This window comes from Pygocentrus nattereri, chromosome 14 (assembly GCF_015220715.1).
Source record: "Pygocentrus nattereri isolate fPygNat1 chromosome 14, fPygNat1.pri, whole genome shotgun sequence".
Lineage (NCBI taxonomy): Eukaryota > Metazoa > Chordata > Actinopteri > Characiformes > Serrasalmidae > Pygocentrus > Pygocentrus nattereri.
This window is the reverse complement of record NC_051224.1, coordinates 11732784-11759554: the sequence shown is the minus strand read 5'-3', so window position 1 is coordinate 11759554 and position 26771 is coordinate 11732784. Positions and strand designations below refer to the sequence as shown.

The following is a 26771-nucleotide window of genomic DNA, read 5'->3' as shown; positions in this document are numbered from 1 at the left end:
ATGTGTGACACCAACACTGTTATACCAGTATAGACAATACATCTCCCAGTTCTTTTATTCATTCATCCATCCATCCTCTTACCCGTTCTCCATCTCTCTCCTTTACCTTGCTCAAGGCTACTGATGCGCTGGTGGACAGCGTCCAGTCCTTGGTCAATGTGCTCCTGATGTTTCTGCGTCTCTTTGCGCAGGGCTTTCCTTTCCTCTTCCAACATCTTCATCTTTCTTTTCAGCTCTCCCTCCAGATCCTCCACTTTCCTCTGAACAACTGTGCCCCTACCCTTAGTGCCGCTCTGGACTCTGTCTGCGCTTTTCTGTCCTGTCTCCGTATGGTTGTGAGCCAAGGGGGCCATTTCTGACTACAAACAAAAGAACAGACTATTACCATTACTGAGCTTCAGGGAAAGTAATGACTAACGATGAATATAAAAGAAATGGTTCAGCAAAAATCACATTTACTCATTTTTACCCAAGTGAACATCAGCCAAGACATGCTTATATACGCTGTAATGTCATAGAAATATATTCTGTACCAAATAGCACTGAATAAAATGAATGCCTAAATCATCACATGCTCACCTCAAACCACATCAGTTTGTTCAGTAATCTAAAATAGACATGCTTATGCGGCGTCTGGCACTGTACGGCATACTGCTATCTATCAAAATGGAAAGAAAGTATGAATAATTCAGGCTACAACAGTGACTTTTGCAAGCTGTTTTTAGCTATATGACATACTTTTGTTGATGCCAGTGAAACCACATAAGCAGATCAGTTTTAGTTTATGTAATGCAGTATAAAGTAAGCCTGTGATGATTTAAGCATGCAGTGTACATAATGCTAATTAAAGGGTTTTATTAGCTACCATTACGTGTCAGTTATTAGCCGCATAGCTCCAGGGCAAAAATAAAGAAGCAAACTTCACCAAACTTCAGACATCAAACTTTTTGTTCATTTGAGGTAGGGACAAAATTTTTTCTGCTAGACTTTTCTTCTTTTGTCAAGTCGGTGTAGTTTCACCATCACTATTACTATAACATAATCTGTGGCTTTGTGGATGGTCGTTTGCTATTTTTAGTCATGGCATGATAACACATTTTCTTTCGAAACCTTGAGTATCGGCGTTTGGTATACCGATACCAAATTTCATCTTTAAAATGATCTATTTTTAAGTGAAGCACTTTACTTTAGATAAGGACGTAAAGCAATCATGCTCAAACTACTCAGATACTCTATAACCCCACAGGAAGGAATACAAACCTAACAAATAAGTGTAAGTGAGTGCTACTTCAGGGCAAATTTGTCACAGTATTGGTTCAAATTCATCCTTTTTTCCCTTCAATATCTGATACAGTATTTCATCATTGACAAAAAAAAATACAACCTTCACAGTGATGACTTTACAGAAGAAGGCAAAAACATTCTTAACTTTTCATTTAAGTTCATGTAAAGACATTTCTATTGGTTCATTCATCATAACATTTACTGCTGTGTTTCAATGATTTAGAAAGTTAAACTCTGGAAGAACGGAGGTACATATTTCTCTTCGGGATTTCTGCCGATATCGTTTTGCTGCCATCTTTAATTCCAGATTTTCAATTAAAAAAAGTTATACTGTGTTCATTCAAACTTGTTGCCTTCACTGTTATGGATGAGAGCGGAATCTGCATACGCAGCTGCAACCATGCTGCAACATCAGTTTGGATTTATGACAGTGAAAAACCACCATAACCCCACACTGCAGCAGCTTAGCCATAAAATTACACTTCATCGTCTCAAAGCTCAGAACCATAATGTGTTTTGCAAACTGCATCCCTCCCTTCCGCATGATCATGCACACTGTGGTCGTGGATCATTGTGATAAAGGATGCTACCTGTCATTACAGCTTTACAGTATTGATGCCTGTACTGGCTTTGCCTCCATGCTTCTGTGCAATCATGACATTTTATAGATGCTCCACCAAGGGTTCTTCATTAATGTAGAGGATGCTCTACATTATTGATCTCTTGCAAGGCTTTAATCACGTAAGCAGTGGCGTAAGCGCCCTAGCACTGCAGTGTGGTGATAAAACACTGAAACGGCAATGATGTCTCCATCTGAAGCCAATGAAGGCTGCAGAAGTGTAAATCTCTCTCTGCTCTGTGCTGTGCGCTCCGTGATCGGGGCGAGAATGAGCTGGAGTCAGCAGGGAGCTGAACTTTACATCCCCTTTATAACCATCCTTGTTGCTAATCGCACACACAGGGTCTATTAATGTAAACTCATTTTGAGAATGAACACACTGTGACTTGTCTGTTTTAATATTATATAGCTAAAAAATAGAAGTACATTTAATTTGGAATATTATACAGATAAAGACTGTAAAAAATACATCTTTTTAAAGTGTAATCAGACTAATTTGCAGTGCCAGTGGTGAATTACAAATTGAGAACTGTATTTAGTGTGGGAACTGAAAGCAGTTTATTTGTACAATAACTGTAAATATACTGTAAAATGTATTATTCAAAATTTGTTAAATGTTAAATGCATGCAAATAAACCACATACACTGTATTCTAACACTGCAGCTGTTAATTTACAGAAATAGAATGTAAATTCACAAAGTATGTCAAAAGACATTGCTTTTATTTGACAGACATTTGCATTTATTTTATGGGTTGTTACTGGTATTATTATGGTAAAATACCATATTTTAGAATGACTAGTTGAACTAGTAAACTGTTGAGTTACAATGAAAGCTACTACTTGTAAGAAATCAATTGACTGCAATTTTAGAGATTTTTAAAATCATTGAGAAAACAAAGCTTTTCTGTTGATTAATGAATTTTGTCTGATACCCCTACACTCAGACTTACTGTTTTGTATCATTTTTTTTTTAGATTTTTAAAAATATTTTTAATGTTTTCTAACATCATATCTTTAATATTACTCTCCAACAAATACATTTATTTCATTTGCATGTACATTTTCCATCTAATTTGATGACATAATCCCAATTTAAACCCAATTTATTTACATTTGTCTAATACATTTGGATAATTATACTTCATTTCTTTAAAGATGCCTCATTTAAAATATTTGCTCATGATTTATGACAGCCAGGAATCTTTTTCTTTTTTTCTTTTGAGTCTCTTATAATGCCATTTGTTCACATTTTTCTTCCAGCCAGGCTTGCCATGGCATCAAAAAGTGATTAAACACCCTGCTGTCCAACTTGAGAGTTGGTTACACTTAAGGCGAATTCCCCAGTCATGAAAAAAATGCAATGTTAATGGTGAAACACCTCTTAATTCATTAACTCTTACAGAAGGAGTGCGCAATATGAAGATGTGTTATCACTATTGTGATACATTACAGGTCGTTTCATTAGAAAGAAAGCATAATTAGTCCTGTTTAAGTGAATTTAGTGCATGCAGGATGTTGATTAAAAACAATAGACCTAATATACTTACAGCAGTTTATAAATGTGGCAATACTGGTGCACTGTGTTAGTTCTAACTTATCAAACAGTCACAACGTGAAGTATTGTGATCTATATTTCACTCCTACCTCACAGTGCTGTACATTATTGGATTAGCGTCTACAGTGTTGAATTCACAGTGCTCATTAGTGAGCAGCTGGACCTCTATAAATACTGTAGATGCTAACTGAGCACTGCTGGATGTTAATTGTGCACTATAAGTTTTCAATTATAGCATTACATTTGGGCCCAGCTGGACCTCGAGTTGGTCTCCAGTGCTTGGCTTGAGACAAATATGTGATTCATGTCTATGTAATTAATTACACCAACATAAACTGGCCTTATCCCATTTATATTTGGCAGTAATTGGATCGATGTAATATATATATGTCATTCCTGTTGAGATGATGCACACATTTGAATCAAGTCAATTCACTGAATTACTTTTTTCCAATGACTTTTATTCAACCTTGCACAAACATGTGGCTCCTCACCTCCAGTCTCTCTATCCTTTCCTTCATGTGCAGTATGGCTCTTTCCAGCTCCTCCACGGCTCCTGCTCGGCCCTCGTCCCCCATCATGCCCCTCTCCCTCTCCTCCTGCACCACTCCTCCGGTCCCCTCGCACTCCGCCAGTTTCCCCGTCAGTTCCCGGATGGTCCTGCGGTCGGCTCGGATCTCGTCCTGCTGTCTCTGGGCGGTGTGTCGGAGCTCCTCGGCGGCGGCGCGCAGAGACCCCCACTCCCCGTCCTCATCCTCATGCTGCTGGTCCGCCTGAACAGCTTTGGGCTCACACTGGCCCGGTGGCACAGGCGTGCACAGCAGGCGGCTGTAAATGACCCTCTGCTCGCTGCCCGCGCCGCCCACGCCCCCGGTCAGCCCGTAGAAGGTGGGCGCCTCGGGGCCGCCTGGAGCCTCCGTGGCGTGGAGAGCGTCCAGAGCGCCGGCCCTGGCCACGGAACCCGGGGAGAAAGGAACCGGAGAGGTAGAGCGGTTCTGGGTGAGCGGGGGAGCCGCGGGAGACCCGCTGTGAACCGCGGCGATGATGCAGATTACGGCGCCGATAAAAGCCACCATGCCGGCGGCCAGAATGACAACGATGAACTTCAGGGTGGCGGTTGGAGCAAGCGATAAAAACGAGAAAAAGGAGAAAGAAAACGGGAGACTTACCGCTTTCTGAAACGAAAGAACGTGTGTGGAAAGCTGAAAAACAACAAACACTGAACGCGTTCTACGAATGAAACAGAAGATAAGTAAAAAGAACGTGAGACTGAAAGCTATTTAGAAAGAAAACAAGAACGACGCACTGACAGCTTTCTCAAAGAAAGATAAAGGCACTAAATAAATGTACAGGCTAAAACGAAAAAACAACAAAAAGACGACAGAAGATCAACGAAACCTTCAGTCTTAAACTACACGCTCTACATCGCCCACAGGGACAGAGATAACAGGTTAGCCTGAGCTCCTCTGATGCTGCCGCTGAAGTGTTGTCCTGTAGCGCAGAACAGCGCCCCCTGTCCGCGATCGGGGAGCTCTCTCTACTGTGGGGAGAGCGAGCAGAGCCGGTGGGACTAAAGAGGAGGGCGGGATAAAGGGGGGACGGGGGGCAAGGGCTGGTTCAGAGAAAGCCAACGGGAACGCGAGTTTGGAGCCGCTTTGAGAAATCTCCGCCCACATCCAGCTCAGCCTGCACGCGTGTGCTCAATCAGTAGCTGTTAGAAAAAGTAAGGCGACCTCCAGAAATACAGGCAAAGACCTTGAAGGTATGTTGTGGACTTGGAAGGCTTTGCTCTGTGTTCTCTCCCATCATCCCGTATTATTGGAGTAAATCCATACTCAACCTCTTTTGCATGAGGTAACAAACATAAATAGCCTACAAAATTATTGACAACTATGTTTGTAATTATTTGCACCCCCTTCCTTTCCCATGAAATCTTACTTTATTTGTTTATTTAATAGGGGCAAAACACATCAATCAGCATCATTATTTCATGATGTAAATGTGCTTAGACCAAACTGATCATTTTCAAAGCACATTAAAGACTGACCATACATATCATACATATCATGTGTGCATACAAGACATTTATTATTATTATTATTATTTTATATCATTGTTATTATTATTATTATTATAACATTTTAAAGTGCCTTTTATTGAGGGGCAGGATGGGAGTCATAGCTCTGCACACCCTGCCTCCAAAGCCCCTTCTTGAAACACAGATCTGTGTTACTGGCCCTGATGTCTCTTTGGAGAGGATGAGCTCTGCTGACAATGGTTGCTTGAAGGCCAGCCAATTTAATGAGCTGTACCCGCCACCTTAGTTCCTCTGGCAACAGCATGTTTAGGAAACACTCCAGTACCAGCTACTCCTGCATAGCCCTCTGGAATACTGGATATGCCTGCTGAACCATCGTGCACAGCTCCGCCAGTAGTACACTTATCCACTCTCTCAGTGCCTGGAGAGCTGTGGTCAATGCCACTCAGTCACCTGGAGCTCTTTTTCTTTTAAGGGCCAGGCACAGCTGAATTACGGTGATGGCTGCCATTCAGCCGTGACACTGGGTTACCACTTGCAGCTGCATTGATTATGGCCCCCAGGCACTCCTGTAGTTGTAGTGAGGGAGGCAGATGCGTCTAGGTTTTTCTCTCTGGGCTTCATCTGCACTCCACCACTGAGCCATGTTGTGTTGTTTCTTTTGCTGTCTCTGAGACTTCCTGCGCTCTCTTCCACCATCTTTTCGTTGCAATACACTTGTAAGTTTGTTGAAATCCCATTCCAATTCTTGTCACTTGGCAGCATTATCCCACTTCTGACACCACTGTTGTGTACAATCCCATTTCCAAAAAAGTTGGGATGCTGTGAAGAATGTAAATAAAAACAGAATGCAAAGATATGCAAATCATGTGAACCATATTTTTAAAGGAAAATACAACATATCAAATGTTAAAACTTTGAATTATGAATATGACTTTATTCTAATGTATATTGTGATAAACTCACTGCTGATGTAAACTGTTTAAAAATTTGCTTAGATGCCTAAAACTTTAGCAGAGTACTATATGTCTGTCTTATCGTAGTCTAAATCACTGCCCACCAGTTACCCACCATTATTATGCACCAGTTTCACTAAGATCCATGCTCTGCACACAGCAGTGTCATTAACCAATAAAAAAATCAGTTTTTTTTTCTAAGGTTGCCAAAAATTCTGAAGAGCACTATGCATACCCCAAGTTAAAGTTATAAGTAATGCTTGTGAAAGTTTATAAGCCAATACTTTTCTGTACAGTCTAGAACGCAAAAGATTGCTCTTCCATAACTGTCTTCTTCTTCTTCTTCTTTCGGCTGCTCCCTTTAGGGGTCGCCACAGTGGATAATCTGCCTCCATCTTGTCCTATCCACTGCCTCCTCTACTTTTACACCAACCATCTCCATGTCCACCTTCACTACATCCATAAACCTTCTCTGAGGTCTACCTCTTCTCCTTCTACCTGGCAGCTCCATCTCCAACATTCTTTGACCAATATATCCACTATTCCTCCTCAACACATGTCCAAACCATCTCAACCTGGCCTCTCTGGCTTTATCTCCAAACTGCTCCACCTTCACTGTCCCTCTGATCTGCTCATTTCTAATCTTGTCCATCCATGTCACTCCCAACGAAAATCTCAGCATCTTCATCTCCGCCACCTCCAGCTCATCCTCCTGTCTTTTAGACAGAGGCACAGTCTCCAAACCATACATCATAGCAGGATGCACTACTGTCTTGTAAACCTTCCCTTTCACTCTTGCTGGTATCCTTCTGTCACACATCAGCCCTGACACCCGTCTCCACCCACTCCACTGTCTGCACCCTCTTCTTCACCTCTTTTCTACACTGTCCATTGCTCTGGATGGTTGACCCAAGATATTTGAAGTCATCCACCTTTACGACCTCTACTCCTTGCATCTTCATTTTTCCACCTGCCTCCCTCTCATTCACACACATGTATTCCATCTTGTCTCTACTGACCTTCATTCCTCTCCTCTCCAGTGCAAACCTCCACCTCTCCAGATTCTCTTCCACCTGCTCTTTAGTCTCACCACAGATTACAATGTCATCTGCAAACATCATGTCTGTCTCACTATCCTCGTACATGTCCTGCACCACCCTAACATACATTTCAGCTACACCTGACTTCCTCATACAGTACCACAGTTCCTCTCTTGGCACCCTATCATATATCTTCTCCAGATCCACAAAGACACAATTTAGCTCCTTCTGACCTTCTCTGTACTTCTCTACCAACACTCTTAATGCAAAAATTGCATCTGTGGTACTCTTTCTGGGCATGAAACCAAACTGCTGCTCACTGATCTGAACCTCTCACCTTAGCCTTGCTTCAACAACTCTTTCCCATGTGGCTCATCAACTTTATACCTCTGTAGTTACTGCGGCTCTGCACATCACCTTGTTCTTAAAAATGGGGACCAGTACACTACTTCTCCACTCATCAGGCATCCTCTCACTCTCCATTTTGTTAAACAACCTGGTTAAAAAGTCCACTGCCTTCTCTCCTAAACATCTCCATACCTCCACAGGCATGTCATCTGGACCAACTGCCTTTCCATTCTTCATCCTTTTTAAAGCTGCCCTCACTTCCACCTTACCAGTTCTTTGCACTTCCTGATCTCTCCCTCCGTTGTCCTCCTCTCTCTCTTGTTTTCCTCATTCATTAGTTCTTCAAAGAACTCCTTCCATCTACTCAACACTGTTCACTCACTAGTACATTTCCCTCTCTGTCCTTTATCAGCCTAACCTGCTGTACATCCTTTCCAGCTCTATCTCTCTGTTTAGCCAAACAATACAAGTCCTTTACTCCTTCTTTACTGTCCAGCCTCTCATACAGCTCATCATAGGCCTGAGCCTTTGCCTTTGCCACCATTCTTTTCGCTATGCGACTAGCCTCACAGTACTCCTGCCAACGTCCTTCATCTCTCTGGTTATCCCACTTTTTCTTAGCTGCCTTCTTCTTCTGAATACTCCCCTGGACTTCCTCATTCCACCACCAACTTTCCTTGTCTTCTTTCCTCTGACCAGACGAAACACCCAACACATTTTTGCCAGTTTCTCTCACTACCTTAGCTGTAGTTTCCCAGTCCTCAGGTAGCTCCTCACTGCCCCCAAGGGCCTGTTGCAATTTTTCCCTGAACTGCCTGCAACCATCCTCCTCCTTCAGTTTCCACCATCTAATCTTTGGCTCTGTCTTCACTCTCTTCCTCTTCTTTGTTTCTAATCTCATTCTACAGACAACCACCCTATGCTGCCTTGCTACACTTTCCCCTTGCACCACTTTACAATCTCCAATCTCCTTTAGGTGGCATCTCCTGCTAAGGATATAATCCACCTGTGTGCACCTCCTTCCACTCTTGTATGTCACCCTGTGTTCTTCCCTCTTCTGAAAAAAACATGTTCACCACAGTCATTTCCATTCTCTTTGCAAAATTTACAACCATCTGACCTTCCGCATTTCTGTCTTTCACACCATACATACCCAGCACCTCTTCATCCCCTCTGTTCCCTTCACCAACATGTCCATTGAAGTCTGCACCAATCACTAATCTCTCCTCTCTAGGGACACCATCTACCACTTCATCCATCTTACTCCAAAAATCCTCTTTCTCCTCTAACCACCAACCAACCTGTGGTGCATATGAACTGACCACATTCAAAATCACACCATCAACCTCCAACTTCAGGCTCATGATCCTGTCTGACACTCTCTTTACATCCAGAACACTTTTCACAAGCTGTTCCTTTAGGATTATCCCATCTCCATTACTCTTCCTCTCTACACCATGATAGAACAGTTTGAATCCACCTCCAATGTTCCTGGCCTTGCTTCCTTTCCATCTGGTCTCCTGGACACACAGAATATCTACCTTCCTTCTCTCCATCATGTCTGCAAGCTCTCTGCCTTTACCAGTCATTGTCCCTATGTTCAGAGTCCCTACTCTAACCTCCACACTCCTGCCTTTCCTTCTCTCTCGCTGCCTTCTAACCTGCCTTCCTCCTCTCCTCTTTGATGGTCTTTGACCTACAGTAGTCCCATTTCCACCGGCACCCTGCTGGTCAACAGCACGGGAGGCGGTCGTTGTTAACCCGGGCATCGACCGATCTGGTATGGCAAACATATTTGTGATCCACGTGATAGTTTTGGCACAAGTTTTATGCCGGATGCCCTTCCTGACGCAACCCTCACCATTTATCCGGGCTTGGGACCGGCACCAGAAGTACACAAAGTACACCCCTAATGGCTGGTTTGCTATTCCATAACTGTAATGTCTTATAACATCCCTGACTTTAGGTCAGCAGCAACACTCTTCATTTGCCTTGGCCCACTGGTCAAGACCTAGGCATAGGTCATGAGTGACCTGTAAGTACAGTAACAGTGATAACAAACTGAGCACTGAGGACAACCACTGTGACCCAGATAACTGTGAGCTCATGTCTGTGGCAACAGGCCCAGCAGGCCACTTTGCTAAACACTGACCCAAAGGCTCATAAACACATTCACATGTTTTTCACAGATGGTTTAAACACAGTCAAATCACACACAGGCAGACAAGCCTCTGGATAACTATAGCAGCTATATAGGCTCTTTCTGCACTCTGTCCCACACAGAGTGCAGTGATAAACAGAGCTCTGCTCAGCAGTGTTGAAGTGAGGTGAGTTTGCGGAACAGATGTGATAAGCTGGAAGAGGCAGCAGGACAGCTGTGTGTGTCCTCTTAACAAGCTAAAATGGAACATCACTATCTGAATAGAGAGAGAGAGAAAGTGTGTCTATATGTGTATGAGAGAGAGATAGAGAGAGCAGAGGGGGTGGAGACAGAGAAAGAGATTTCTTTCTGTTACTCTCTCTAGAGAGATTAGGTCAGCATCTATCTATCTATCTATCTATCTATCTATCTATCTATCTATCTATCTATCTATCTATCTATCTATCTATCTATCTATCTATCTATCTCTCTCTCTCTCTCTCTCTCTCTCTCTCTCTCTCTCTCTCTCTCTGTAGTGAGATGCTGTGCCAATGATTACTACATATAGAGAAATTCAGAGTATGAGCGAGAACGAGAGAGAGATGCTCAGACATTTATTAAATTACAATGAGCTGATTTTTGTTTTTTTGTTCAACATCATTCTCTACTTTCCTGAGATCCGGTGCTGCGGGCTTATTTCCTCAATCTACAACAGTGGAGACAAATTGGACCCTAATTAACTGCTTAGGCATCTGTGTGAGAAGGAATCTGGGAAAGGTTTTTTTGCTGTATTATTATTAACATCTGAATACAGGCCTTCCTTACCGATCACAGTGTTTGAGTAAAAGACGATTTCGCTTTCTAGCAAATCATAGCACTACTGATTATATATACACCTTACACACCCTAATCAACCAAAAATTAAAATCAACAAATTAAAGAAGTTTTTCCATATCTTATAGATTTTAGAAAAGTGTTTGCTTTGAGGTAAAGTCTATGACATCATTAAATCAGTGTATGTCAATAATAAATGTGGAGTAAAAAATTCTCTCAAGGGTGTGGTTTAATTAGTCAGCTTGCCCCCGACACTATTTAATACATACATTGATGATTTATCTGTGTTACTGGAACAGTCTGCACCACCTGGTCTGATACTAAACCAAACGGAAGTTAAATTTCTCCTCTATGCAGATGACCTGGTACTGCTGGCCTTCAGCAGTGTTTGGCTCTGTTAGAGAAGTACTGAATTCAGAACTGGTCCCTGACTGTAAAGCCACAAAAATCTAAAGTCATAATTCATAAAAAAGCCAGATCTCAGAGAAGCAGATATACTGTAAAATCTGGTGAGTTAAGGCAACTCCTTAAACAAGGGTTTAAGGAAACCAGTTGCCTTAAAAGGTTTAAGTTAAATAACCGTTTAACCATAAATAACTCCCTGAACAGAGTATGAACAAAATATTTGTTTATTGTTGTATACACTTTAATAAACTGAGTAAAGCGAACACTCTCCATTTTGTTTGTCTTAAAATGACTGTCATTCTTAATGATGTTCTTTCCAACTCAATTAGCCATCTTCTAATTCCTTTGGACTACCTTGCCAACAAGTTAGCTCATAGCAGAGATGTAGCTTCAGAAGTGTTTTGCCACTATTGTACCACACCCAGCAAGCGTAAACTTTATAACTCTCTCAATCAGTATTGAGCAAACTGAATTGAATACTTAGAAAACAAGTAAATGCCCATAGGAAGGTAGGCTGGGGAGAATGACAACACACAGACAGTAGGGTACAGAAGGCACAATACATGGTACTCAAGAAGGTTGCACTGACCAAATGTCTATCAAGTAAACCTGAGAAGTCTAAACTAAATTTCAATAAGTTGATTCAACTCACAGATCTCATTTGCATTTCTGAAATATATAAAGTTACGAGTAAAGCACAAACAGTCCAAATCATTTAAAAGTAAAAGTTTATGTGAGTCTATCACATAAATTTATTGATACAGAACACCAGCTCAACCACTGGATGTTTAGCTAAAAACATTAGAACATATTTCAGTTGTGCTGAGGCTACCAGCTTCTGCTGATAGGAAGACTATTCCAGTATGGGACAACCATTACTTTGGACCTGAGTAATTTTGAATATGCTTAAACTAGGAGTGATACATTGAGGAACCAGCCTGTCACTCATTGTAATGTGCATATATATATAGTTAGAAGAGGGGAAAATAATCCTGCCACACTAAATTTTCAGCAATCATTTATTCGCCTGTTTGTATTTGTGTGTAATGACAATTTAAATAAAAATAGTGAATATATTTAATTAAAGTTATTTTAACTCTAAATATGCAAAAAAATCAATCTAACTCAAGACAGCTGAGCTACTATCTCAACATATCATTTTTAAGTCCTTTTAAGTTAATTTGAATTTTTCAGATTAAGTTAACTTAATTTAAGTCGTGTTAACTTAATTCTGTAAAATAACCTGATAGAACACCTTTGGGATGAATTAGAGCGGAGACTGCAAGCCAGGCCTTCTTGTCTGACATCATTGTCTGACCTCACAAAGGTGCTTCTGGAAGAATGGTCAAAATTTCCCATAAACACACTTCTAAACACTGTGGAAAGCCTTTCCAGAAGACTTTAAGCTATTATAGCAGCAAAGGGTGGGCCGACATCATATGGGATGTCACTGGGATGTCACTCAAGTTCATATGCGTCTGAAGGCAGATGAGCAAATACTTTTGGAAAAATAGGGTGTGTGTATACATACATATATATACCTCTGAGGCCTTCACAGAACAGCTGTAGTTATACTGAGAATAAATTACACACAGGTGGACTCTGTTTACTAATTAGGTGACTTCTGAAGGCAAAAGTCATACTGGATTTTATTTAGGGGTATCAAGAGTACAGGGGGCTGAATACCAATGCATGCCACACTTTCAAGATTTATATACTCAGATAAATCTGAAATATATCCCAGGGCTGTCCGTTGTCACCAATACTATTCATAACTTTTATGGACAGAATTTCTCAGAACAGCCAAACGACGGAGGGTGTCCAGTATGATGGCCTCAGGATTTCACGTCTGCTTTTTGCGGACGATGTGGTCCTGTTGGCATCATCAGGCCGGGACGAGAGAACGAGATCGCGGATACAAGCGGCCAAAATGAGCTTTCTCCGCAGGGTCGCCGGGCTCTCCCTTAGAGATAGGGTGAGAAGATTGGCGATTCGGGAGAGGCTTGGAGTATATATATATATATATATATATATATATACAGTTATCAACTAATAACATAAAAACAGGCATCCAATATGTCTGAATACACAAGACACATGTTATTAATGGATCATTTACATTCTTTATTCTCTTCTTTACTGTTACATTGTCATATGTGTATTTTCTTTAACTTTTATTATATAGACAACTGCTGCAGTGTTTGACAACACAAATGTAATTTTGTCATCAATAAAGTAAACTTGAACTTAAGAGAGACAGAAAGAACGAGAGCTACAGAGAGACAGAAAGAATGAGAGAGACACAGAGAGACAGAGACGTGCGAGAGAGAATGCAGTGTTATTTGGCCCTGTAACATCAGTATAGTGCAGCAGATAACCTGGGCACGCTGACGGTCTCAAAACAGATCCACCTTGATGAAGTTGGACTTCTCACAGCACAGCCTGGCCATAGAGATGTGCAGACACAAGAAGTTGTGGCTACCCAAGGAACAGACTGTGCCAGCATTGCCAACAGAATAAGACTGAGACAGCTGCACTTTCTCACTGAATGTACCAAATTCAATTCAATTGTGCAGTTTTCTGTACAATATATGCTACTTCACATGCTACATCATTAAAATATATATGAATAAAGAGGTTCATATTGATAAACAATTAAAACATTGCTACAAAGTTTGAGGTTTAGACTTGATAATACATATAAACATAAAATGGACATGCAAGAAAATAATTATACTACTAATAAAATAAAACAAACAATAGGGTTAATATGAAAAAATAAGTAGTACATCTGAATATCAGGAATCTGAAATATCGATTACATAACATGCTCTTTCATTCTCTCTCTGTCTTGGTATAACTATGTGATTATCTCTATCCCATTATCTCTATTTGGTAACAATTTGCTTAGCATCTCTCTAGGGATAAATAAATAGCAAGAGATGCTGAGCCCATCTCTCTTCATATATATATATATATATATATATATATATATATATATATATATATATATATATATATATATAGAGAGAGAGAGAGAGAGAGAGAGAGAGAGAGAGAGAGAGAGAGAGAGAGAGAGAGAGAGAGAGAGAGAGAGAGAGAGAGCTACCCACCCCTATTTAAATTAGGAGCTGTAACTGACCAGCACTAATGTAGAGTATTGAGATGGTGTGAATTGGGACACGCTGCGTGTTAATGAAGTGGGTCAGCAGTTTTGTGTGTCTGCTCATTTACTGACACACATCACATTCTTTTTCAGTCCCTGCTGAGAGATACTTATTCATCACCACATCACACGCAACCCAGTTTGAAGGAAACTGGAGCTCTCAGAGCTGAGTCTATTTTCAGACACACTGTTCTTTCCATTAGTACAAAGCATAGATTACACCAGTCACAAATATACTGAACAGCACCCTGCAGGCTAATGTAACAAGTTGCCTGAAAACATTTTTGTTCCAACAGAAGCGGCGAAACATGGACATTTCCACACTGCTGCGGAACACTTTTCATCTATCACATCCTTAAAATTATTTAAGCATTTTTGTGCTACAGCCTGGATTTCTCTCTGATCTGAAAGAATAGGCAGAACAAGCAGGCTTCCTTGTTTGCACACAAGCATCTGCATGATATTAACATTCAACTGGCGGGAAGAAACGATGCACAGCCCGTGGCCTGTTGTGTTTACTTCTATACTGGTGGGTCAGTACTGCCCTCTAGTGTAGAGCTAAAACCAGGCCTATGGGGCACAGAACTGTTGAAACAGCCATTGGTGGAGGAACTGAAGCCTGGGAGTGAAAACAGATGGATGAAGCTACAATATACACAACATGACCAACAGTCCAGACAAACCTTTTTAATGAGTGAATTCAGATACATCTAGGTGCAGTCAATCACATGCACACAATCACAGCTTGCACAATCTCAATAGAAAACCATTGTATGGGACCATCTAGAGCAGCTACACCAACACAGCCAGTGCTAAACAAAATGCTTGAGGAGTATAAAGCCCTCCAAAATTGGGCTGTATGGCAGTAGAACTGTGTTCTCTGGAGTGATGGAGCTTCATGCAGTACCTTTGGAATGAGCTGAAGAGGCGTTCGTGATCCAAAACTAACACAACATTGGTAACTGACCTCACTAATGCTCTTGTCACTGAACGCAATCAAATCCAAAATACACAGCGATGTTCCAACACCGAGTGTGAGACCTTCAAAAGGGGATTAATACTCTTGATTTCAGAACAAACACTGGATATGGGGCGGTCATGGGCTGGTGGTTAGGGAACCAGCCTTGTGACTGGAAGGTCACCAGTTTGATCCCCAGAGCCAACAGTACATGACCGAGGCGTCCTTGAGCAAGGCACCTTCCCCGTGGGACTAATAAGGATCACTTAATCTTAATAATCAGGTGTCTATAAACTATTGGACATGTAGTTTACACTAGAAACCTTTGCGGCTCTGTACATTTCCAGCATGTTAGAAGCAGGTAGGAACTCTGCTTGAAAATAGGCCACTGGCTGTGCGCATGGTGTAGAACATTTGCATTATGTGGAGCTTCTTTAAGCTTTAAAAAGGTCACACTCACACCTTTCATTCACAATAAGTGGAATTAGAAAATGACTTTGGTTTGAGAGAAGGTCCATGTCCAACATCACCCCCTCTACATTCTATGGCCGATAAATCCTCCCTCCCACTCTTGTTGCTTTCTCTTGCTGAGGGACGGGGAGGTCCGGCTTTCTCGATCTCAGCAAGCCACCCAGAACTCCTGCCCAAGCTTCTCAGAGTTGCTTCCTCTGTTCCTAGGCCAGGTCCTGGTGTGACCCAAATGTACGACACATTCGTCAAAGAATGTTCCCATTCTTCAATGGCACAAGTCACTAGTCTTATCACCCAAGGGCCAGTGTAATCATTAGCATGGCTGCATCTCACACCACATACTACCACTCTGTAGTCACATGCAAAAGGTTGGGCAATTTTGGTCAAATTACATTTTGTTGATTTTCTAAGTGAAAATAAGCATAGACATTTTAATGCACAATTACTGTTTATAAGCTGAATTTAACATTCTGGAAACAAATAAAACAAGAGAGCAAAGGTTTTTGATTTAATGTTTCAGATTTTATATTTTATTTTTTTTTGCAACATGTTTAACACAGCAAACAGAAATTGTGCACTGAAATTTGCGAAATGCCATATTTCAGTTTGTTCCCTGTAGAGGATGAGTTAACTTACTGTCAATTAGAAAATCAACAAAATGTAATTTGACTGGAGATATTCAAACTTTTACATACGCATGCACTACACAGTTTGCAATGAAGTCCCTGTAGTTACTGAACAATAAGCACTAGTAGGTAATAAGCCTGGGATTTTAAGGGATAAATCCGTTGGATCAAACGAATGCCTTGAATCATCCAAATACCCAAATAACACTAATTTGGAATGTATGAGATTGTTGTGAACACTGAAATTAAACATATTGCAGCTTCAATATTGCCACAACAGCTAACAATATATTATGCAGGTCTCAGGTGAACAGATTAAGCTCTAGAAGTAGTGTCAATATTCCTTCAGGGCCTAACAGACAGTTAGAACTGAAAAAGGTTACGTCATTAACAAAAAAGAGCAGCTCACTATTTTAATTTTTAGCAATCCAGATAATCACAGAATAATAACTAAAATCCCACTGAACCGAACACCTATATAGAAACATCATGGGAAATACCAAATCACTCTGATATGTAAGACTGGCTGCCTTGTGCCACATTAAAAAGCATTCCTGGATGAAACACACCTTATAACTTCAGAATGAATGAGTGGAGCTAAACTGCAGTACGCTGAATAGACAGATACACACACACACACACACACACACACACACACACACACACACACACACGTGTATATATATATATATATATATATATAAAATGTCTTGATTTGTGTGACATCACACTGGTTCATTTGCAAAAAACACAAACAAGCATTTATTCAAACTTTTTCCAAGCTATCCTAAGCTCACTACTTTATATCGGTAAAAAAGTTGTTTTTTTGCCAGACAATAGAAAACTGTACAGAATACACAATCCAGAAAGCCTCTTCTCTGCCATTATAAAATCAACCTTTAAATTATTATAAAAATCATTGTTTATAGCACAAAAAAATGTATCATCAGTCCAACTCATTATTCAGAGGCTCCAGAGACTTTTCAGGAGAGGACAACAGCAACATTCGCAACAGAAAGAACACCAAGACCTACACAGATATAGACCAATTTCAAAAATACCTCAGAGTGTACAATTCAGTCAGCATTAATACTGCAGCACTATAAATAGATAAGGCAGAATAGAACATTATAGATCAAATTTAACCTCTTAATGTCCCTCTATGGCCTCTCTCACACACATACGCATGCACACACACTCATTTAGCTTACAGAGATGCCATAATTAAGCTGTGTAGTTTAGACAGGGCCACACTCAGCCTTGATGGAAGCACCCCATTTTAAAAATTAAAGGGCCATTACATAAGAACAGAGCTCTTCACATACACACTGAGATGGTGCTGCCTTAAATGCACCACCGCATGGTAGCACATATGCAGAATTCATCTGAAAATGGGCACGCAACCCTGTGATCTCATACGAAAGTGACCGTTACACTATAACAAAATACATTTCACAGATTGTAGTCCAGACTTTGTGTCCATACACTACTGTAAAACTTTGATGTGAACGTTTCTAAGGCCAGTTCATCTTAAGCAGTCTGTTGATGAGATTTTAAGCCACACAGAATCATGCTAGCAAACTGTCTTTGCATGATTAAATAAATTAAAACAAAAGGATCACAATAACACTTTTCTTCTTTAAATACGTATCAATTCACACTGCCAAGTTAAACATATTAAGTGCAGTAAATTTCAACAGATTGGCAAGTTGAAATGAACAAGCAAAAAAAAAAATCATTAATATGGCTGTCATGCACATAAATCAACTATCAATCAGATAAAGCTCGCTGTTTGTGCGAGATGTCACAACATAAGAGTGAAAAAAGTTGCTATTCCTGCAGATTTAATCTTGAACAGAGATCTAGGAATTACAAAGCACTGTGTTTCAGTTGAAGGGCTGGTTTTGGGGGATTCTCCTGGCGGGGATTTGGGCATGAAGGCTTCTTTCGGTGTCTGCCTGCGGGTGTTGGTGTAAGGGGGGATTATCGGAGCTCTTGGCCAGCTTAGCCTCAGGGGATGGAGCTGGCACTAATGCTAGTGATCTGGCAACAGGAGCACAAGCTAAGACCAAGATGTCACAGACAGTGCCAGTTCAGCATCCAAGCCTACAGCACCAAATAGTTCTTGAAAGCCCATTTGAGAAATAGTAAAAGAAACTGACTAATAAGTGCATGGCTAAGCCAGCGAGAAGTGCTAAACTGGTAGAATCCTCTAATTCCAGTGCTGGAGGGCTGATGTGCAGCACAGTTTGGTGGTTTCCCTGCTCATACACATCTACCAAACCTGGCAATTGAAAGATAAGTTAAAGCAGGTGATCTTGAGCAGTGAAATCACCAAAACAGACACCAACCCTCGAAGCCTACAAATAGAGACCCTCTTTTACGACTATCTATCTGGACCTACATAATGTCATTGTAGTCATTTTGTAAACAAGTACATTTACAACAGAAAAAATATTTTACAACTCCCAAATGTAATCATCCATGAAGTTCCAAAGTCCACTGCAAACTAACCAGCTCCTCATACGCAATCAAATCAAAGCCTGACACATGCTCATATTTAACCCCTTAAACTGGAAGGGACTGTATTTCCTTATGCTTATAATTACATAATTACATTTGTTCCATAATCCTATTTATAGTAGTTACTGAATAATTGCCCGAAATGGTTCAAAACAAAGTCATTACCGAATATTACAATGTCCTCTAATGACATTCAATGCAATATATGCTCACTTGCAAATGTACAAATAAATAATAAATGTTTGGTGTAGTTTTACTGGCTATATTCTCTGCTAATGCTTGTGTACTCTGCATATTATTTTGGTTACAGCTCAAAACACATGGAGAAGAATGCGAACGCCCAATCATGAATGGCCGTGGCATCACAACCTCCCTATGATAGGGTCAATGCTTGTGCCACTTGGAGCAACCCAGTAGTTTTCAAGGTAACTGGAAAAAAACACAGGTTTCCTAAACAATCATTAATAAATTAAGTTGTTGAGAGATCAGAGATTTACACCCCTATCTAAAGCCTGCAGTTTAAGGGACTGAACAAGTGATCAATGTCAGCAATCTCCCAGAAGAATAACTGTTGCAGACCATATCTTAAGATGTTCTTTACTACTCATCACAGCCATAACTGCCCAGTAGGTCAAAGCATGAGATGATCTCAGCTCTGCACTATGTGCGACTTCTCTGTAAGACTCAATAACTCATTCCATGTCATGACTGTCCTCCCCTCTTTGCTTCCTGTTTTCAACTATGTTGGTTAGCAGTGTGTGGCCCAAGGGTTTAGAGCTTGTCTTTAATTAAAGTTGAACTGGAGGGTACAACTCTTCTATCAGCATGGGGAGAAGATCAAAACCCTTTTCTCTTTATGACTGCCACATGGCAGCTAGCACTGCTCGTCGCGGGTGAATACAGAGTCTGCCTCCAAATGCCCTATGTTGAGCTCTCATACTCTCTAATGCGCACTAAAGGGAGGGGAAAAGACAACTTGGGGCGATTGCAGAGCTGGTAATGTGACTTGCCAGCTTTAGGTAGGTCTCTAAGGACCACATGCTGAGGATACATAGAGAACATATAGTGGATTCTCAAGTGGTTCATCTGCAGTCTGATTTGTAGGGCTAAAGTAGCAAATATTTTATCATGCTACCCTCAGTGGAGATTAACCCTTAGAAGTTGCAGTTAGTGCAATAATACAAGCATATTTTATTTGTATGCTCTCACTGAAACAAGCAGTGAAATACTGTTAAAAGTGCAGACACTAAACTATCGATCCATTGCACATTTGCGTTCATAAGTAGAAAAGGAGGTATTTTATTATGGTATGAATTAGATGAAGCTACTGCATGCAGGTTTTGAAGAAAGTAAAAACATCCCTCTTTGCCATGTTTAGATTTTGACAGTGAAACAAATGAAAAAAAAAAACCTGGAAGCTGGAATTAAATAAGCAAAATAACCAAGCAATATGCAATTACATCTGAACTGTACAGCAAAATGAAAGGAATAACTCTGCACTTCTAAGGGTTACTTTCACTAGAGAGAACATCTATGAGCGACATCAGATAAGACAAGCTCTAAATATATTTAAAAATGCAAGTGCTTAAAATGTATTTTATCAAGTTAAACCTGGTCTTCCGACTACAGATCAGTCATGTAGCCACGCTTGTTTTCTTCATCAGAGGGATTCAACAGTATGTAGTATGAATATTCTCAGCCCACATAAACCTCTCAGTAAATGAATGCTGGTAGCACCCCTACTGAAACTCACCTGCTCCTCTATATAGATGGTGTATTCCAAGAGTACACCTTTAAAAGCTGAACTGTGAAGTGCATTGCTGAGCGAAAAGCCCCATGAGAAAGGCAGAGATAAGCTCATTATTATTACAGTGCCATAAAAGTGTTAGGTGCTTTTAGGCAGTTGATCATTACACCAGAGTTTCCATTAGCAACGTCAGCCAAACACACCTAAATAACTCGGTATATCTTCACTTGTTTCTCACAATGTTTGATGACAGGTATTGAGGCCATATAAAGCAAAGGAAGAAACACCACAGCAACCATATCATGAAAAATGCATTCATCTGCTCCAGGCTGTGGATATCGCAGATGTTGAGGGGCCAATATTAACTGCTGATATAGTCCAAATAGCTGAGGCAGGCCAGCTAGTGTGCCTCGCTTTTACTTTCCTGTGGCTAACATTAAGGCTCTGTTGTTACTAAGAGTACAATCAGTCCGAGATTTGATCTTGCACTGTGTAAAACATAAGAACAAAAGGCCCTTTCAGCATTCTCTTATTTCTCTGCAAGGCAATGTCATAGTACTCTAAAGGGAGCTACTGGTGAGACAGAGCATGAAACATGGAAAAATGCAGCAACTGGACATAAGGAATATGAACCAAATACTTCTCCTTGGTAAAAGGCAGTATCTGTGGCATATGTGTTCATATGGTTCGTTTAGGTTATCATGGTTGGGGTTTTGTCTTATTTGAAGCAGAGAAATGATTAGCATAGCACGGAGAAGAGGCCGATGGCGGTAGTCCATGAGGATGACAAAACTCTTTGATAGTGACGGTGAGGAGGTTAGTTGTAACGTCTGTGACAACCACGTTGGCGCATTGTGCGACCATCTCTGGATGCCAGTCCAGTTCCTCCTCTTCTTCAGAGGCCTCCTCAGACATTGGAATCTCTGGAAGCTTGGGTTGTTGATGGCGACAGAAATGATGGTGGCGCTTGGCTCGCCTGTCGCTTCCGTGAGGAACCGAGAGGTCAAGGATGTGCTCATTGTCTTCAGATGAGGATGATGATGAAGATGATGAGGAAAACATGGGAGAGGAAGGCAGTACAGATTTCGCTGCAGAAGAATTGGGTTTTAAGTCTGTTAGTTGATTGCTGGGCTTTAAAGGGGGCAAAATGGCAGGATTTACCTTAGACGACTGGTGGGCTAATGAAGGTTGGTGGGACTGTGCTGAAGATGTGAGATGGCTTTCGCCGTCCGATACTTCTGAGCTGGAAGCTGACGGAGGAGCCTCGCTAAGTGCTTTGGGAACATCAGAGGTCATTAGTTTTGAACTCTGAGACAAGGACTGCAAAGACAAGGATTTGCCTGGTTTGTGACCACTGTGCTCTAACTTCGGCTGATTCCCAGAAGGGTCCATTGAATGAGCCTCAAACGCTTTTCCAAAAACTGAAAATCCAGCACCAGACACTGGAAGTGGCAGCCCTCTATATGAAACATCTCCAAACCTCCTGCTCTTCCCAATAACTCTATTTCGAGATGGAACCTTCTGCCGCCCAATATAGGACTGGTGAGCAGTGCTTGGAGTCCTTCGGTTATTGGCTACCCCGCTGTTACCAGCCTTGTCAATCACTTTGAGATTCAAGATTACCCGGCCCTTCTTGACCTCACGAGGTTTCACTTTCCGGTTCAGAATGCGGACTGTTTCAGAGAAGGGGCTGAGTGAGTGACCAACTGACTGGGCTAAAGGATCTGGGCGAGGCAAGGGTCGTCGTGACATGCGATGACAGCGGTGGATGTCCTTCTTAAGTTTTGGCTGAGCAGCTCCAGACTGCAGCTTAGCATTGGATGGGCAACTAGGGGGGTATGAGGGTGTGGGAAGGGGTGGTGGAGGAGGTTTGGAGGATGGCTGGGGTCGAGTGTGTTTGAACTCAGGAACTCGAGGGGTGCCATCTGAGGCCTGTGCTCTTGACTGGGGAAAATAAAGACACAGAGCAACAATAGGGTAAATGCCTGTTCTGACTTAATTTTACACTAAATATATGAAAAAAAATTATATATATATATATATATATATATATATATATATATATATATATATATATATATATAAAAAAAATTCCAAAAAATAGGGTCAAAGGATTTCTAAGGTTTGCTATGTGAGAGGCCAACATACAGTACACATACAGTAATGTGCAGAAATCAGAGACCAGCCTCTGTTTACATAATTTCAGTCAAAATGGCCTTTAAGTACAAATTATTCATTTTTCAGAATCAGGAAAAATGTAGAAAACATATTTAACAGAAAATTACACAAAGCCTCAGCTTTCCATAAATTTTGTCAGTGTTTAGTTTGTCAATTCTTTTCAGCAGACTGGCTTTCAGTTTTTGAAGAAGTCTGCAGAGATATTTTTCCACACCTCTAAAGTTGTGGGTTTTTTTAAAGATCTGAAGCAAGAGCAGATCTTGGTTCTCTCAAATATTAAAAACTTTAAGTATTGTTTATCTGATAGTGACAGTTCTGGTGGTCTTGTGTTATGTTTAGGAGTCCAATTTTCTCTGACTTATGATAATTTAGCAATTAAACAAATGAAAGATGGTCTCTGACTTTTGCACTCTACTGTACAGTAATATCAATAGTCTGAAAGTGATGCACTAGGACAATACGCAGTTTTGAAGAAATCAGTGAACTAACCATGCCTTGCACATTTGATGATGTCACATACAAGCTGTCTTGACTAACCTTTAGGAGAAGTGTTTTAGGCTTGGGTCCTCTCTTCTTTGGTCCATAAAGCTCCTGTTCTCTCTCCCTGGTTTTAAAGACAAGACAGCACATCACAGAATCAGCTATTAACAACATCCTTCCTTTTAGTCTACAGTAGACACTTAATTACAAATGTTATAGACAAATGCCTCTGCTAAACAGCGCCAGGTAAAACCACACACAGTAGAGTGTATTAAGTATGTGTTATGCCTGTAACTGCGGTTGTGTACTTTTAGTCTTTAGTTTGTTTAAAAAAAAAAGTCAGCAAGTGAACTATCAAATCAACCTCTTGACTATTTGTTGCTAATTTATGAGAGTAATCTTATGTGGCTCAAGACGACTGAGCACTTCCTGAGAGCATGCCTCACACTGGCAACCTCTAACTCATGCAGACCACTTCAAACACTCGAACACCAACGGCTACAACACCACAATCCAAAACTTATACAGCAACAGTCACTACATGCACCAGTGGTCACAGTTCATAGCACCTTCACTGACTCACTTTCCTCTAGATGATGATTCTGCACCGCCTTGCACCAAAATGTCTTTTAGTGAGATCAGCAATGCATAATGTGTATCTGACCTGGCTCACCTGCTTATTTCCACAAGTATTTTTAATCCATACTGAGCAAATTGTGAGAGACCTAATTTGAATATGAACATGAAGACTATAAAATGTTTTTCAAATACTAATACCATGATCATTATGTTCATATTTAAAGCAATATTAAGAAATGTCATGACAAAACAGGCAATGCAAATTTTCATTATTTCACTTTCTTTCATGTGAAACATGATTTTCTTTTGCTTTGCTTTGATTTAACCATTTCATCTGTACAATCACTGTGATCTATTAGTGCGCATGCGTGAACGTGCATGCTGCCTGTTACAGTAGCTCCCGTTCTTCTGCAATTTCCCCCTGGGATCAATAAAGGAATCTGAATCTATGGTTAATTAAAAAATATATACAACAAAAAAAATTGCTCTTAATTACAGGCTATACAAACTGAACCTTAGGTGTACATATACATACCTTGAATGGTAAAATTATAATATAGATTAAAGATAGATTAGATATAGATAGCAAAGAAAGCTGTGCAGAATGCAAATTGCCAGCTGGTAGATTTAATGGGCCCTGCCTCTCCTATGTTACAGACCAGAGCTGGATGCTGTATCCTGGGATCCTGCGTGCTATATGGACACATATATGTATATATATGAACACAAAGTGCATTTTTATATATATATATATATATATATATATATATATATATATATATATATATATATATATATATATATATATATATATATATATATATAGAGAGAGAGAGAGAGAGAGAGAGAGAGAGAGAGAGAGAGAGTCCATGACTGAGGTGTCCTTGAGCAAGACATCTAACCCTGTAAAGCTGTACTGGTCTGGTGATTTGATTCACTCGTTGTGCCACCTGACTTCTTTTTGGACTAACTTCAAATTAAACTACTTACGCACCCGTTGAAACCTTTGTCCTAGAACTTGGGTTTGTAGTTACATTTTTTATTGTTACATTATTACATTTTATATATTTATAAAATGCCAAATAATTTTATTATTACCTTTATTGATAGTTAATGAATATATATAGTTGCACCACCTGACATTTATGTGGATGCACTGAAAATTGTTTCACATAAAATGGGTAATGTTGAATAATTTGACACATTATATGCAATAATTATTTGTCTAAATTTACGTTGTCTTACAATAACCAATATAGAATAATCAGATAATTTTCCCACCTATACATTTGCTTACTATATGCTGGTGTACAGCGAAGTTCAGAGAGGAACAGGAAAACTCACTTTTGCTCAAAAGCTGCTACAAGACGTTCATCAAGAATATTCTCCTCTGGCTCCCAAGTGCTGTACCTGCAAGAAACACAAAAGAAGTGCCATTATTTTGGACTATTTTTCTCCCTTTTTACGACTGGATGATTAATAAGTGATTCAACGACTTACTTTATAGCCCACCCTTTCCATTTCACTAAGTACTCCATTCGACCCTGGGATGAAAACAAAGGCACATGGTAAGACACCAGACCAGTTACCTACATATGAACAATAGTAGGCTAGAGCAACCGAGAAAACATGGAATTGCGAAATGTGTGGTTATTATTAATTTTCCTAAAAGGTTATTATACACAGACTTCGCGGAATAAAATCATGTTTACTGTAGCTCAGTAACTATTCGTGCTACAGTTAAAAACAAACCTGCTCTTTCCACTACTGTCATGACAGCAGCCAACATTTCATAGTCAGACTCTAGATGCTTTCAAATAGGCTGACAACAAAGGATGCGGTGAACAGACTATCAATGAATAAATATATATGGTTATTTCACACTTTAGACATAAGCTGTCGTCTTTTCTTGAGCACAGACTGCTCTTTGTCAGAATTAGCAATTCGGGCAGACACAAAACAGCTGGCGCCGTCATACTAGCTAGCCAACCAGCCACCAAGCTAACTTGCTAGCTATCAAGCTAACCTACATCCCATCAATTCACTGTAAAATTCAAACACAGTGTCATAATAGTACACGGAAACTTCATGACTGTAATCAAACGTGTATCCAGATGTTTATTGAGCCCGCAAGTAAGACACGCATGCGAATATTCGGCAGGGTTTGGAAAGCGCGCTGGAAAACGCCGATTTGTGACTGAATTCAGCTGAAGTTCAATCGTGAGGAAAAGTAGGCCGCAGCGAAATCAAACCAAACCGAGTGAGAAAAAAGCCTCCCCCGCTCAGGCTAACCTTGCGGACGCGCCGTTTCAGGATGGCCTCGGCGGCAAACACGCGGTCCCCTGCCGCGGACAGCTCCATGTTTCGGGGCAGGAGAGGAGGATTTTGCCGGCGATGAGCTGAAGGAAGGAGGATCCCGTGTCTGGGGAGAAAGCAGCGACACAGACACACACACAAACACACACACCGCGGCTGGCCAGTAAGAACAGCCCAAAGCAGTTCCCATATTCAGAGTATGCCCCCTCCAGTCGCGTCAGTGTTTTTTTCCCCACCCGTATTGCGGCCGGCCCCGCCTCAAAAGCTAGGATTGGATAGCGGTGCCCCACACCCTGCTCTAGGATTGGCCAACACGAGCGATCCGGCGATTGACTATCCAATCCAAGAGCAGGAGGCGGGAGTTGTTCAGAGGTAGATGGGAAAAATGAACCACACAGGCATGTATTATAGATCATAAGATACTCAGATGCTCTACTCACTAATATAATTTTTTGTGCAAGAGTTTAAAAGTTTAAAATAATAATTAATGAGAGGTACGATATATA

The 26771-nt window shown here is 40.7% G+C and overlaps 1 protein-coding gene across 1 annotated transcript in view; it reads right to left on the bottom strand.

Moving 5' to 3' along the window:
• Nucleotides 1–26459, bottom strand: part of cbx6b (chromobox homolog 6b) — a 38443-nt gene extending 11984 nt beyond the window's left edge. Inside the window, exons 1-7 of the mRNA XM_017685683.2 lie at nucleotides 26242–26459; nucleotides 25450–25493; nucleotides 25294–25359; nucleotides 23428–23494; nucleotides 21414–22656; nucleotides 3955–4736; nucleotides 107–359 (exon numbers count right to left, since the gene is read on the bottom strand). Coding sequence (XP_017541172.2) covers nucleotides 107–359; nucleotides 3955–4736; nucleotides 21414–22656; nucleotides 23428–23494; nucleotides 25294–25359; nucleotides 25450–25493; nucleotides 26242–26310 — 2524 coding nt within the window. The 5' untranslated portion in view covers nucleotides 26311–26459. The remainder of the gene's footprint in view (nucleotides 1–106; nucleotides 360–3954; nucleotides 4737–21413; nucleotides 22657–23427; nucleotides 23495–25293; nucleotides 25360–25449; nucleotides 25494–26241) is intronic.
• Nucleotides 26460–26771: the final 312 nt, after the last annotated feature.